Here is a 15,000-nt window from a genome sequence, read left to right as displayed (position 1 = left end):
TGTAGATACTGATCAATACACAATCTTATCCAATTGCTTTATGCAAGGACGCCCTCGTCGGTTAATTTGTCATCTTCGTCTTCTCTCTTTTCAGACACCCAGACACAATAGCTCATATGACGACACCAGAAGAGATGCGAGCTAATGTTCTCGATACATTGAAATATTTGGTTAGTGAATCTGATATGGAATTAATTATACTTTATTTTATCGAATTCGCGAATGAACCTTATCCGAGTTTTGTGGCAACCTTTATTTTTTTTTTGTCAAAATGGTTGTAAAATTATTCGAAATGAAAGATTTCAGTTTTTTAGCGAAGTATGACTTAGTCCTCTGTGGCAACTTTCAACCTGTACGCTTTTGCAGATGTGGAATCTAAAAATTAAAGTATTATGCACTAATTATGAATCCACATCATGTTGCTAGGATACGGTTTTACCTAAAGGAAGCAACCTCATCATGACAGGTTTGGCTGATGGACGAGTTCTGTGGAAATACCTACATAACAGATATCACCCAGTAGGCGAACTACGTGGTGACGTCACTTATGCCGACCTGTACCAATATCTGGAGTGTTTACAAATCTCACCATGTACTGGCTGGATGTCGTCCAATGAAACGCTCAGAAACCTGACGTCAGAGGTGAGGGGTCAATGAGGTTATCGAAGTATTAACTGTGACATTCTCTTGTCAAACGAGTCGTTACCACGGAGCTTTCCTTTTCACGAGGAATTTGTGGCATTTGTGGCGTGATTGTTTTTAATATGGTAGTACATAATTTATATGAAAAAGTCTCGAATGGCAACACCAAGACTAAATTACTGTAATTATTATTGGTAGGGTCGATCAACATCATGCATATGGAAATGTTTGAAATAATTTCACTGAGAAACTTTCATACGTTCGTGTGACATTTATATTATGAACTACATTACACTTAATACATACTACCTATCTCTGTTCTCCTCCAAGATCATTAAAACAGTTTCAACTACACATATTTTACATGACTGTGTACATTCTCGAAAGCCAGAACATTATCTTTCCTCTGGGACTGGTTGTGTGTGTGTGTTTAACCGATACAGCAAGAAAGCTCTGTGATTTTGCGAAAATGCATTTATAGTTCTCAAAAATCAGTAAACCAAAAAGTGAAAATAGCAGGTATGAAATAACACACATTTAAATACTTGATAAAGTTTGACATAATGTTAAATTTCTTGTACTATTCTTTTTTCATAGAGAGCCATGAATCTTACCAAAGTCTTACAAGATGTGGCCAAAACCTCTTCCTACAAAAATTACAATGTTTATTTCTTGGACTACAATCTGCAAGATGGTAGGTTCAAACATTCTCTAGATTTGTGCTATTATGTTCTTCTTCTTCGACTCTCTGTACTGTCTCTGCCTCTGAATTTGGGTGGCTCTAAGTCTGTCACGTCTCTGTCGCTCTCTGTCCCTCCCCCTCTCTCTCTCTCTCTCTCTCTCTCTCTCTCTATGTTGCTCTCTCTCTGTCGCTCTCTTTGTCTCTCTCTCTCTCTCTCTCACTCTCTGCCTATCTCTATGCATCTTTTTCTGGCTCTCCCTCTCTGTCTCTCTATCTCTCTTTAACTCTAAGTCTGTCTGTCTGTCTGTCTGTCTGTCTGTCTGTGTCTGTCTGTCTGTCTATCTATCTAAATAAATAAATGAATAAATTTAATTTTTATGATGTTTATAAGAGATATATTGATATTTTATGCTTTCATATCACAAGTTGTTTTTTTCTTTCAACCCAACAGTGATTGACAAATGGGTCGCTGAGGGCGGTCATCCATGGGATCTAATTGAACCTGTAGATGGATTCCATCCTAATCAGGTAAATATCTACACTATTGCTTACTCGGACGGGTTGTTAACTGAATGGTCTGTTAAAGACCAGGTTGCAATCTTAGCCATCAATTGTAACTGATCATGACTTACTAAGATGCGGTCTTTGACTAGCAAACTGTCACATCCTTCATTCGAGAAAGTCAGGATACACGTGACAATAAAAGTAGAATTTAATTGCAATGAAGATCACAGGTAAATCAATGCATATCTTTCCATTATTATTATTTTCTTCTTCTCAGCTATCACAGGCGTTATCTACTCAATACGCATGGTCCAAAATGATGGAGCAGTACCCTGAAGTTCTCGGCAAAGAAAATCCAAACAACGCAAAAATTCGAAAGTTATTCGGCGACCAAGGCGGCTACTAGTATTAGTGACTAATTCGATTCTATTTACGTATCATATTTTGATTTTGCGCTTTTTAAAGAAACTCAAATTGTACTGTTGCTAGGCAACCTGTATCGATAACGTCCGACACTTTTGTATATGAACTGAATACGATTCTCCTGTGAGAATGGATTTTGCACAAAATTTCATCAAGTCTAATCAGGAAGTATTTAATTACTTTATTTTAAGATGTTCCCCTTTCCCATCGTCGTAAACCACAGCCTCTTTTACGGAACTGTCCAAGACGAACCTCCAAGGGGTTGGGGTTATTTCGCAGTGTCGCGAAAGAAATAACAGCTCTGGTTTGCGAGAATGCCCTTTCCAGGTATTTTTTTATTGAAGAATATTTTTCTTTTGTATGATGAAATAATAACGCATGTACTGAATGGTTTATATTCTGTAACAGATTGTCAATAAATCCCTGACTTAAAACAGAAAACAAATGCTTTGTTTGTCAGTGTGGGTGTGTGTACCCTTTCTTTAGTTATGTATTGCGTATAGATATACGTACCTTTCCATACCTACCGAAATACGTACCTTTACTTTTCATATCTGCTAATGTAAAAGGAGCTGTCAAATGAATTGCAAGGAGCGCATCTCATTTCTCAGCAGGAAACTCTTCAACTTATTCTTTCAAAGATGGAATGTAATATAAGTACAGAGGCTTGTTCATCATGCAGTTCCAAGTGTTATTAATCTAATTCAGTAGTTCACTTTCCCTGTTTGTAACAGTTTCCGTTTGGCTGATGTTGGCAGTTGTACTTTGTAACTGACTGAAATATTCACCACTGTGTACATTCCTGTTCTCACATGTTAATGGTACATATCAACAACAATGACATCTTCCCGTGTAACTTTGTAAGTGATGCTTAAATAAGTAACATGTACAGTCATTTTGAAAGGTGATCTTTTACTTTTACTGTCAATAAACATTCCATATAATTTGTACATGAATGGCAAGGTATACCAGAGACTAGTCCTTAGAAATCACTAACTATCCTGGGATCCATGCTGATGGGGATTTCAAATTTTTTAGTTTCCCCCTCACACCTGTGGTAGTGGTGGGGGTGAGGGAAACTAAAATTTGAAATCCCAATTTGCATGGATTCCAGGCTAATCACTAACAGGCTACATGACTATATGATGTAAATAAACAAAACAGTGAGATCTTCTGTTTGACACTGTATGTTGTTGATTGTAATTTACCAAACACAAGACAGCCACTGTATTAAACCTCTTTTGTGCAGTACACTTGCAACCAACAATAATGCTATTTTTATATAGCACTTTGCCACACTCTGCTGAAAGTGCTTTACCAATATTACCCTTGGCAGGGATCTACAGCAGCATAACGGCCCCTTACACTTCCTCAACTCCCTGGGGAGTATACAAGTCAATTCATTTCGGCCTTGGTGAGTGCCTTGGATTAATGCATTCACATTGCAACCTCTATCCTACAAGGTCTCAATTACAGTTATAGAGTTGGGTTGACTGAGGCACATTCTGGGTTCAAAACTTGTCCATGGAGTTTAACCATTCAGAAACAAATTGATGCAATGAGACTCAAACTTACAATTTGTAGATTCTAAGCCAGCGGCCACTCTAACTTTTCCACCATTATGACTCCACAAAATAATTCTCCTGTACAGCATATAGAGACCAAATGAATACTGTAGTATATTCTATATCTATTACTATATCTTGATATCTTCTGTTTTCCACTAGTTACAATAAAGTCTATGTGAAAGAATAGTTGTTCTTCTACCTCTCTATGTATGTCACTAGAGGGCATACTCACATTATCACACACAAACAAACAAACAAACACAAATTAGCTTAGATTCTGTGCTTGTTGATTTGCACTGCTGTAAATCCGTGTTAAAACTGCACTAGCTGTAACTGGGATCAGAAAACCAACAATATATTCACTGACAATTGTTAAAATACCAATAATCAGATATTGTGCATGTCAATTAGGGGTCTATATTATCTATAGAGTAGTAGAGTACCAATAAAATGAAATCATGATGCATTGGGAGTGCTGATTTTGGGTGCAGACTCAAAAATCAATTTGATTGGATCTATTGTACCATACTACAACGGAAATCACAAACCCTGAAACAAAATGTCGCCTGGTTCAACAAAAATCTCACTAACATTGCCACAGTTTTTGTCTGGCCACACAAAATATCTCTTTGATGTTGTAAATGTTCTCGTCTGGCTCTATAAAATTCTAATTAATATTTCCACATGTTATCATCTGGCACAACAAGAACTGAACTACAATTGATACATTTTAGTCAATTGACTGTCTCAAAAATATCAAAGAACACGCCAGACCTTAGGTTTACCAGGCAGGGACATATGAATTTGGCGTTGATCTCCTAAGATAATGGTAGCTCAAGCAAAGAAAGTGTAACAATATCGGTAAAGATGTTTGTCACGCCAGACAATTGACAAAACGCTGTTGTAAGATTTTTGTCTAGCTCGCCGTTAGAATGTAGCTTTGTTAATGAGATTTTTGTTGACGTTTTGTTTCAGGGTTTATGATTTCTGTTGTATGTGTACTGCTGTGTAAACATGTTTACCCACAGCTGATTCAAAGCTGTTCAGGGAGTACAAAACTATGATTTAGTCGTGACATCTAACGAACAGTTTTAAAAAAAGGTTCCACTTGCAGCTGGTGCAGCTTTGAAAAGCCATATGTGTTTACAGTGAAAATTAAACCCTTGGAACACAAAATAGATTAAGTATTCAATATGCTTAGTCCACAAGATTCAATAATTGTACTACATTTGGTTGCCCATCAAACTCAGCTACTCAGACTACACCAAACTCAGAATGTGTTAAAAAATTTGAATTACATACAAATCAAGATACTCAAGGAAAAAATGATTGTAAAAAATAATGCCATTCTAAAGCACATAACTGCTTCAAAACAACTGTTATTTCAGATATACTTTATTGAAAAGTAAGACAGACTAGCAGATGTACAAATTTATGATGTATCAGCCTTCACTATTGACTTCTATGTGGCAAAACATTGATTACATCAACTGCTTTCACTCCTGCTTCCATGAATACATACTGTACATTCATATTATCTAGTTGCTTTGAGACTTAGAAGGCAATCTTATAAATTTCATAAACTAATGCATTTCATTTCTCTTAAAAGACACATTTTGTAAGAACTTCAACTGCCTATGAAGGAAATGAGCAAGAAACAAGCATATATTATAAATGAATTGAGTAATAGCTGACAGGACATCTTCTATGATATATTTTTCTGAATTAGATCATAAATGTGGAACAAAGGAAAATTCATGTTGGTTAGTTTTAATGATTCTGAAAATATAAGTAAACTCATGCACAGCACTGCACAGCACTAATAAAATTGTTGTTAACTTGTCAAATCATATGTAAACAGACGTTCCTAACATGTTTATTAAGAAACACACAGTAAGTATATTCCATGTGCAGATAAATGCAGTACACTTATTGCCATATCATGTAAGTATTATTTATTACAGAAAAGTACTTTGTTAATATGTTCTTTGCAATATCAACATCGAGTACAGCAGTTTTATAGTACATAAACTACAAGCAGCCATATTTCATACAGTTCATGAAACTGCCATTAAAATCAAAATTATGCAAGCAGTTTTATAGTTCACTAGCTACAATCAGCCATATTTCATACCATGTGTGACTCTGCCATTCAAATTATGCAAGCGGTTTTTATAGTTCACTAGCTACAAATAACCATATTTAGTAATATTGGTGAATCTGCCATCAAAATCAAAATTATGTAAGCAGTTTTTATAGTATACAAGCTCATAAGCAGCCATATTGTATACCATTCATAAATCTGCCGTTTAAATAAAATCAAATTTTGCAAAACAGAGAAAAACCAACATAAATAAACTTACTGGCAACATAACAGACACTGAATGTTAGTTTTATGTAATGTCTTCATGACAAAGAAAGAAAAACAAAACAAAACCCTCATGATCCAACAAACTGAGCTATTTTTTTGTCCGACAGCAGTTACTGTGAAGTTTTTAAAACTTCTTGTATTTAAATTTTTTCTTGTCTAGTCTTTGAATTCTTCCATGAATTTACTGTGAAACTCTCGGAATCTTTGCATCACATCTTTAATCTTCTCAACAGATGGTAAAATTGTCATTCTGAAATGAAGCAAAACATAAATTGTGAGAACGGTTCTGTCAAAAGCTACGTCCTTTGAGTGTTGTCTATTTTGCTGTTTTGGACGAATGTATAAAATACTAACAGCACCCCATAACACATAAATGTCATTACAGGTACATTTTTGTTTTTGTTTATTTGCACTTGTGTCTGAAAGCACAGAACACTGTAATAATTTGTGCAAACAGTCAGAGTATGCAACACTTGCACTCAGGTGCCATGGGGTTTTGTCTTTTGTCATAATACTACCATTGTCAATTACATGTTCACTGTACTTCGTCAGTTCAATGTCCTAAAAATAACTCTGCATGTTAAACTGCTCATTTGCATACAACATTACATTTCAAAATCATGGGACCGAATGATCACACTGCAGTTGAATAGAATGTTCCTTCACATAATGCAAAGGTGATATTTTACATCTTAACTCATACTATATAGTTGAATGATGGCTACAAATTGTTTTAAAGGAACTCATAATGTACTTTTTAAGCAGGTCACTTTAAGTTAATTTGCACATTAACATGGTGGTACATTAGCTTTTCGGAACATATTAGAAATGTGGATTTAAGCTATTTCTTTAAAATAAAACTACACATTTTCTACCATAGAAAGCCATAATTTTAATAAGCCGATAATGATAATAATATTAGTTTTTTTAATAACACTTTCTCATGCTGTGCTTAAAGCACTTTATAATTATTACCACATGGCACTGATCTATACTGGTACAGTGGCCCTTTATACTTCCCCAACTCCCTGGTGAGCATACAATCCATTGCAGCCTCCATAAGCGCATAGGATTAAAGTATTTACATTGCACCCTCTATCCTACTTGGTCCCTACCCTTAGTCAGCTAGGTTGACTGAGGCACAATCCTGGTTTAAAAACCAGCCATTCTTAAGATAAACAATTTGTTAAAAGGTGCTCCTCCATTGAAGGTACCCACAATCCCTCCTACCTGAAATGGTACGTTCCTTCAACCTGACAAAATCCACTGCCAGCAACAACACATACACCCTTTTCTTCTAGAAAACGTAGACAGTAATATGCATCTGGTGCCATTCCAACTTCCTAGAATGTAATAAATTAATAAATTAAAACCGTAAGATGTAATATATACAAAGACAATACATACTTCAGTTAATTTTACTTTAACACATTTGTAAAATAAACTACCAGACAATTAAAAAGACTCCTTTTATAAACTAAATTCCCTAGTTTTGGAAAAAGTTATGTAAATCTAAAATCAAGAAATTGATAGTATTGTGAACACATGACCATTAACACTTTATCAGAAAACAATTTTCCAATCTTTAAGACTTAATTTCCTCATACTTAGCAATTAAACAATATAAGAAAATCTACACCAGTTTTTATCAATATTTGACATCTGCTTAGCTAGTAACTATTAACTCTAGTTGCATCATTTCAAATTTCATTTGTAGATTTTGGTCCTGAGAAAGCATGTGATATACATTGTAATAATTAAGTTTCATTGTGCACTGTTACACTGGATGTCAACATTGTGTAGAAACATCTTTTTGGTAAGCACACAGTGTTCTTATTATGACTCTGAGTCAGGAATAATATAAGAATTTGAATGTATCATCACATACTCATCATTATTTTAACTATGTTCACACAGGGTAGGTCCAACTCAACCCATTGCCAACTCGGCCCATTACCAACTTGGCCCAGATGATTACCAACTCGGCCCAGGTGATTGCCAACTCGGCCCAGGTGATTGCCAACTCGGCCCATTCAGTGTCGTACCAACTCAGCCCACTGTGTCGTACGTTAATATGTCATCATAGAGGCAGAGTGTGGGCCGAGTTGGCAGAGTGTTGGCTGAGTTGGCAGAGGGTGGGCCAAGTTGGTGGGCCAAGTTGGTAGAGAGTGGGCCGAGTTGGCGATGGGCCGAGTTGGACGTTCACCTGTTCACACAACTACAACTACAAATACAAAAGCATTACTAACAGCTGTATATTTGCAGTTTATGGCAATGTAATATAATTAAGCAGAAGGAATATCAAAGTAAACTTATAACTCACCTTGGCTTTTTCAATGGCTTTTTTAGGTAAGTGAACCCTAGGGAAGGAGTACATAGCACCCATGACTTCATTACAGGAGACCCCATCTACAGCATCAAAGGTTTCAGCAACCAGTTTAGCTTTCTCATGTAGAGCATCTAATACAATTGCCTTTTCCTGAGAAAAAAGAACACCAATGAATATGTTACAATACTCCTGTGAATCTTGGATTGTTTCTGGTCATATTATGAATGATCCATTGGCTTGCTAGCTGGCTGGCTGGCTGGCTGGCTGGTGTGGATGTTGTGCTGTACACAATGTGTTTTTTACTTAGGAACTTTTTGGTTGACAAATGAACAACGGTGAGCAGTTTTTCATTTATTCAGCCATACTTAGACATGAGTGATTTGTACCACAACAAAAATATCAACCAGATAATATTTATTTACGCAGACTTTTGTAATTACTATTTAACTAATGGGGGGGGGGGGGGGGGTATTCAAATGTGACTATGGCAAGAAAGTTGAAGCTATCATTCAAAAAAGATTTCAAATTACTGATAATTGAAATTTAGAGACAATGTTGTACAACACACCATGGCTATGAAAACCAATACAAGAACTTATTTCAAATCTATTTCCTGGAAGTTAAAAAGGTGAACATGATAGAACACCAAAGCAGTGAATTTATTTTGATGAAATGACTGAAAACCAGTGACTACGTTTTGTGATAATAAGTGGATCTGTTATTGGAATTCTTGTAAGCCAGAGGGTTACTTTTCCATGAGTGCTTTTAGTGGAATTCTACAATAACCTTTTCTTGGTAATATCAATCAGTACTTACCTTTGCAAAAGTTTCATAGGATGGTTCACCCTCTCTGGGTGGATTCACTGTACACTCCATAGCAATCTGAAAAAAACATAAATATAGAACCAAACTTTCACTGCTGAACACATTTCTCCTACGACTAGTTTATTAAAAAGTCTAATTTTTCAATGAATATTTGAATATTAAACAATTATTTTGAGACAGGAATGATATGAATATTTTGCAAAACAAAATAATACCATAATACATTTGTCAAATTGTTTTAATCCAGCTAGTTTTTCAAAGAAATTGGGTTTCTGTTGAATACCAGCTCAGTTTAGTATTAAATTTAAGGAGTGAAAACAGTTGTCTGACAGATTTATAAAACAAAAAGTTGGTCAATCTAACCCCTGTGGCTTCACTGATATAATAGCACTAATGCCAGTCCAGAGGGTTTATTATAGATATGCCCCAAAAGGCAAAACTTTCAAGTATTCCTAAAGCCTACTTGAAGTATGGACCCAAATTCAACCTATTTCCCCATACCCACCCCAGTATCACATGAATGCGAAGGAGAACAACTTCTGCTTGAAAGATGCCAAGGTAGGAGCCTCAACTATTGAAGCCAAGAAAATGTTCCAAAGTCAAAGGATGTTTACATGAACTATCATACTATGTTTACTCAGTGAATTCACCTTTCTACCCAACATTAGAGTGTTTGTATGATCACTAACCTGTCCTAATGTTGTAGGGCAAAGCTTTGCAGATACCAGTTTCTTCAACATGGCAAAAACCTCAGGATCAATATTAATAGCCTCCATGTAACCACCACGCAGACCACATCTGCCAAGGTAATACAAACAAGAATCATTGAATGTAGAGCTTTTGTATGTACATGGCACTGAACATTCTTTGCATCTTCTGAAGATGAAGTAGTTATTGTGAAACCCAGAAGGATCTAGGAATGCTGACAACTCCAATAGTTACAATCATTATTTTAATCAGTTTAGTTGCCAAACACAAATTTAGTGCTATGAAATTTCTTAGCCTTTATAGACTAAGACATGGTTAAAGTACCAAAATACTTTAATGACAATGTCTGCAAATGCGTAAGTACACATTACAGGTACATATTAAAATCAATGAAGCAAATAATCAATCAATGAAAACAAGCTATACAGAGCTACTTCCAGAAAAATCTTTAGAAGTGCTGTGCTACTAGTACTAGACATCAAATGTAACTGTCACAATTCTTTCGGACGATAGCTGTAGGTTTCTGCTGCAATAGGGCATTTCAGACTGCAAACAGGAAATTGGGACTACAGCGCCCTCACTCAAATTGGGGGTATCATCACCTCAGAGTACCTTTTCTTAAGAGCTTTGTGCCTTGGTATTTTGTAGAAGTTTAAATCATGATGTTTTTTCATATTGTTCAGACATCAAGGAAAGCAGCAGTGCTCTATGATTAACCAAGTAACCTATACCATGTATCCATGTATACCCTCAAGGTACACACAGACAGGAAGTAGAGCACCACCATGGCAAATTTTGGAAAGGCCTATTCCAATGGATGAGAGTGTTGCAAAAGAGAGAAAGTACAGTCACCATGTCACTAATTTATAATTGGGTTTCATGAAACATTTCACAGATGATTGTAGTGTCTGAAGAGTTGGCACCATATGTGGATTATGTATGCATAACGTTAGCAGTCCATTCATAGTTCAAATAGTTCAAAATAATCAAAAAACATTGAAATCTGCAAAGTTCACGACTGTCTTTGTTTATGCTGGGTGACTAGTTTAGTGGAAACAACTTACTCTCCCATGAATCCCTTGGATGTAGAGTAAAATGATGCCAATTCCATTGTTTGGTATTCTGGTCCCATATCTCTCAACACTTTCTTGAATGAATGAAACTTAGCACCTTTAGCATATATATTCTCTTGGTAAACCTACAAAGAAATTAATGAATAAATAAGTGAAAACAATACTGTAAACCTTGAAAATTTCACTTATTTACTGGAAAACAAAAACACAAAATTAAGTAGTATTAGTGTCGATGACACAGACACAGACACAGACACAGACACAGACACACTATTGCTATAAACTAAAGTAACTTTACTTACCTCATCAGCAACAATAAATAAGTTCTCTCTTTGAGCAAACCTGATAATATCTTTGATATTTTCCAGGTCTAAGACTTGACCTGCAAAAAGAAAGACAATTTTTTGGTATGAGTGGCAAAAAATGAATCTAATTAATAACTTGTTTCCAAGTTTCTAGTAGGTTAGGATTGATAACTGTATTCTAAATAAATTCATTGTTATGCCCTCTATGGTCAAATACACATTTTTTACTAATTCCTTTTTTCCCATTCTGTTGTGACATTACCATTCATATATTAATTTACATGTTTTTTGCATCATGTAGTGGTGACAAACTGTAATCACACATTACAAACTCTCTCCCTAATACCTTACATTATTCAAATTATTATTATTCATATCATGTATGAAGTTGCTGAAGTTAACTTTACTGGAGTATGCAATTTAAACGAGTACATACCAGTTGGATTTCCCGGGTTGATGATGACAATTGCTACTGGATTACAATGTTTCCTGGCTTCATTAATTGATCTTTCTAATTCTGGTACTTTCATACTCCATCCTGCAGCCTCATCTAAGTAGTATCCAATCTGTGAAGATGTAACAAAGTAAAAATTATCAGTGCTTAACATTAACACTGCATTAAGATAGAGGTACTTTGAGGACTGAACTGTCATAGAGGGCCTCGGAGGACTGCATAATGGTAAAGGACTTCCAGTGAATGTACTTTAATAGATGAGCGCTGTGCATTCCACACAGATAGAGGAACTCCTGTGATTGCATAAAGATAGGGCGAACTTTAGATACAGGAACCCTCTGGAACACCCAGGTAGACAAACTCTGAGGACTGCACTCTGATAAATGAGCTCTGGGTATTCCACACAGATAGAGGAACTCCTATGATTGCATAAATATACAGGGAACGGCACTCAGATACAGGAACTCTCTCAACCACCCAGGTAGACAAACTCTGAGGATTACACTCAGATCGAGGACCTCTGAGGACTGCACTCAGTCACAGAATCTCAAAGGATTCAACACATGATACTGTATTCTCTTAATAAAGAAGACATCTAAACAACTTTCTGATAGAGAACCTCTGAAGAATTCACTCAGATTGTGGATATTCAGGAATAATTTCTCACCTGCACAGCATCAAATTCTGCCAATGAAGCCGAATATAATGGATACTGAGGGATAGGAATCATGACACCAGATCTTGTCTTGCCTTCCCCGGATACTACACATTTCAACAAGGACTAAAAGAAAATAATATGCAATGTTAGTAACAGAGAGATGACAATCATTTCATCATTAAAATATCACTCATTATGTAAATTTAAAACTTTGTCTAAACCAAGATGATGTCACACATAGAAGGATAAATGTAGCCTAAGTTACATACAAAAGTGGATAACACATGAAATTTGAAGACATAGAGAATAAAGTTGAATTTTTACTTCAAATTCATTTTTGTTACATCAATTTTGTCAGACATCACCAAAAGTATGTATATCATATCATTATCACACAGTGGCATGGTTTTATCTTTGACGATATGGGAATAAGGAATCATTGTGATACCAAGATTCAAAGCAAGGGTTGATACATTTCTCAGCTTACCCTAATGCCTTCACTAGCACCAGCACACATAACTATTTGATTTGGATCACTGGGGTGACCATCTCGTCTCTCTATGTAGGCTGCAATGTCTTTACGAATGGGTTCAATGCCAACACTTTCACTGTATGAACCTGTGAGTGGTAAAATAACATCATTCATTAGTAAGGACATCATCACGGGTACCTAAACTTGCTGTCACCCTTTTATGGCAAAATTTGGAAGTGATTTAAGTATATTAGTACAGCTACAAGGAGGCTATGTAATGGAAAGATGCATAACTAGAAGGTGCTATATCCTGGAAAGGTGTATAAACAGAAAGTACTGTATGTTGGAAGGTGTACAACTACAGGGGAGCTATACATTGGAAAAATGCATAACTACAGGGTGCTATACATTGGAAAGGTGCATAACTAGAGGGTGCTATACATTGGAAAGATGCATAACTAGAGGGTGCTATACATTGGAAAGATGCATAACAAGAAGGTGGTGTGCTATACATCAGAAAGGTGTATAACTTCTAGGCACAATATATTGAAAATGGATGATGTATCACTAGAGGGCACTATATCATGTATCACGAACTTGTACTTGTAAAACATGGTATACAAGTATAGTATATGCAGTACTTACCTACACTGCCATTTTTACATCCAGATAACACTCTCCTTGCCCTTTCTTTAGCATCTTCTGGAAACTGATCACTATTCAGTAGTTCTGGGTAAGTGGCAAGAGCAATGACCTAAGGGATTCAAAAGCATACATAGTTTCACACTCTAGTGACCTGTGACATTATCATTTTCATCCTACCATTAGTTACACATATGGTAAACATTACAATTTAATGAGCAAAGTTTTCTATCAGTTCAGCCAATATGACATGTTGTCATTATTGAGTTGTTGATTGCATAACACACATCACAGATCTCTTATCAACATTAATACAATGAGAATTACAACACCTGGATTGGACTGTTGCAGCCATGGAGAAATGTAAATATAATGTCTGATAGGCAATCTGGCCTGTCTGTATGTACATAGCCTGCGGTAACCTAGAATACATCCACTTTGAGACACTTCATATCTTTAGTCTAGTTCCTATACAGGTATTGTTACATTTACACCTCTACTAACTAAACCACGTAGGCATCCAGACTATATCTTTCCATGACAAACCAGAGCATATATAGAAATAGAATGTAGAAAATATAATTAACATAAGTACCAAGCTAGTAGTCTTAACCAATGATTTCTTATTCTACACATTAGTACAGTATGATATGACATCAAATGCCATGTAGTTTATGTCATACTTAGTGCACATATTCCAAGACAAATTGTCAAATTAGTAACAGTACAAGTAGTAGTACAGTTTGGATTTCAGGTATTTTTTTAAATGACGTACTTCTTAAAACCATACGACAGCTAATTCATGATATGAATATATCAGATACCATTAATTTTCAAAATAAAATACATCTAAGTACATGTACTTGATTAAAGTTTACATATAATTTAAATTATCATAGCTTTACATTTGAACACGGTTTACAATAGATGATTAAACCTCAAGTCATTATAGTATTGTATTTCTAAATGTGACAACATTGATACAGATGACAAATCTCAAAATAAAATACAAATGATGTTGGCATCATACAGCATGACAAAACCTAGTCTAGTCTACACATACATGTACAACATGTAGTGCTAACCTTCATCAAATCTTAAGATCTCTCTTTACGTCTAGAGATGATTTGATACCAAGTTGACATCCAGACTAGATAAAATATATCTGCAGTATTTTCATTTCTAGTCTTGAGTCAAGTCATGTGGGATTTTGATGACAATCTCTGTGGGGAGACAGTAATCAAAACCCCTTTCACTACTTGACTCTAGGTTACTGCATGGAGGCAACCACATGGTTTACGATTACACCAGAGAGTCTGAGACAATTTATAGAAGATAGATATC

At 35.6% G+C, this 15,000-nt stretch overlaps 2 protein-coding genes across 2 annotated transcripts in view; one reads left to right on the top strand and one right to left on the bottom strand.

Moving 5' to 3' along the window:
- Positions 1-2,234, top strand: part of LOC144438216 (acyloxyacyl hydrolase-like) — a 12,469-nt gene extending 10,235 nt beyond the window's left edge. Inside the window, exons 15-19 of the mRNA XM_078127257.1 lie at positions 95-170; positions 427-642; positions 1,240-1,336; positions 1,776-1,852; positions 2,106-2,234. Of these exons, the coding sequence (XP_077983383.1) occupies positions 95-170; positions 427-642; positions 1,240-1,336; positions 1,776-1,852; positions 2,106-2,234 (595 nt within the window). The remainder of the gene's footprint in view (positions 1-94; positions 171-426; positions 643-1,239; positions 1,337-1,775; positions 1,853-2,105) is intronic.
- Positions 2,235-3,158: 924 nt separating this feature from the next.
- Positions 3,159-15,000, bottom strand: part of LOC144438330 (alanine aminotransferase 2-like) — a 16,389-nt gene continuing 4,547 nt past the window's right edge. The window contains exons 3-13 of the mRNA XM_078127403.1: positions 13,660-13,768; positions 13,030-13,160; positions 12,552-12,665; positions 11,867-11,996; positions 11,428-11,507; positions 11,117-11,250; positions 10,034-10,142; positions 9,336-9,401; positions 8,514-8,669; positions 7,421-7,533; positions 3,159-6,440 (exon numbers count right to left, since the gene is read on the bottom strand). Of these exons, the coding sequence (XP_077983529.1) occupies positions 6,347-6,440; positions 7,421-7,533; positions 8,514-8,669; positions 9,336-9,401; positions 10,034-10,142; positions 11,117-11,250; positions 11,428-11,507; positions 11,867-11,996; positions 12,552-12,665; positions 13,030-13,160; positions 13,660-13,768 (1,236 nt within the window). The 3' untranslated portion in view covers positions 3,159-6,346. The remainder of the gene's footprint in view (positions 6,441-7,420; positions 7,534-8,513; positions 8,670-9,335; positions 9,402-10,033; positions 10,143-11,116; positions 11,251-11,427; positions 11,508-11,866; positions 11,997-12,551; positions 12,666-13,029; positions 13,161-13,659; positions 13,769-15,000) is intronic.

Source organism: Glandiceps talaboti, chromosome 7, assembly GCF_964340395.1.
Source record: "Glandiceps talaboti chromosome 7, keGlaTala1.1, whole genome shotgun sequence".
NCBI classification, from domain to species: Eukaryota; Metazoa; Hemichordata; class Enteropneusta; family Spengelidae; genus Glandiceps; species Glandiceps talaboti.
The sequence above is the reverse complement of the archived record's forward strand: the minus strand, read 5'-3'. Positions and strand labels throughout refer to the sequence as shown.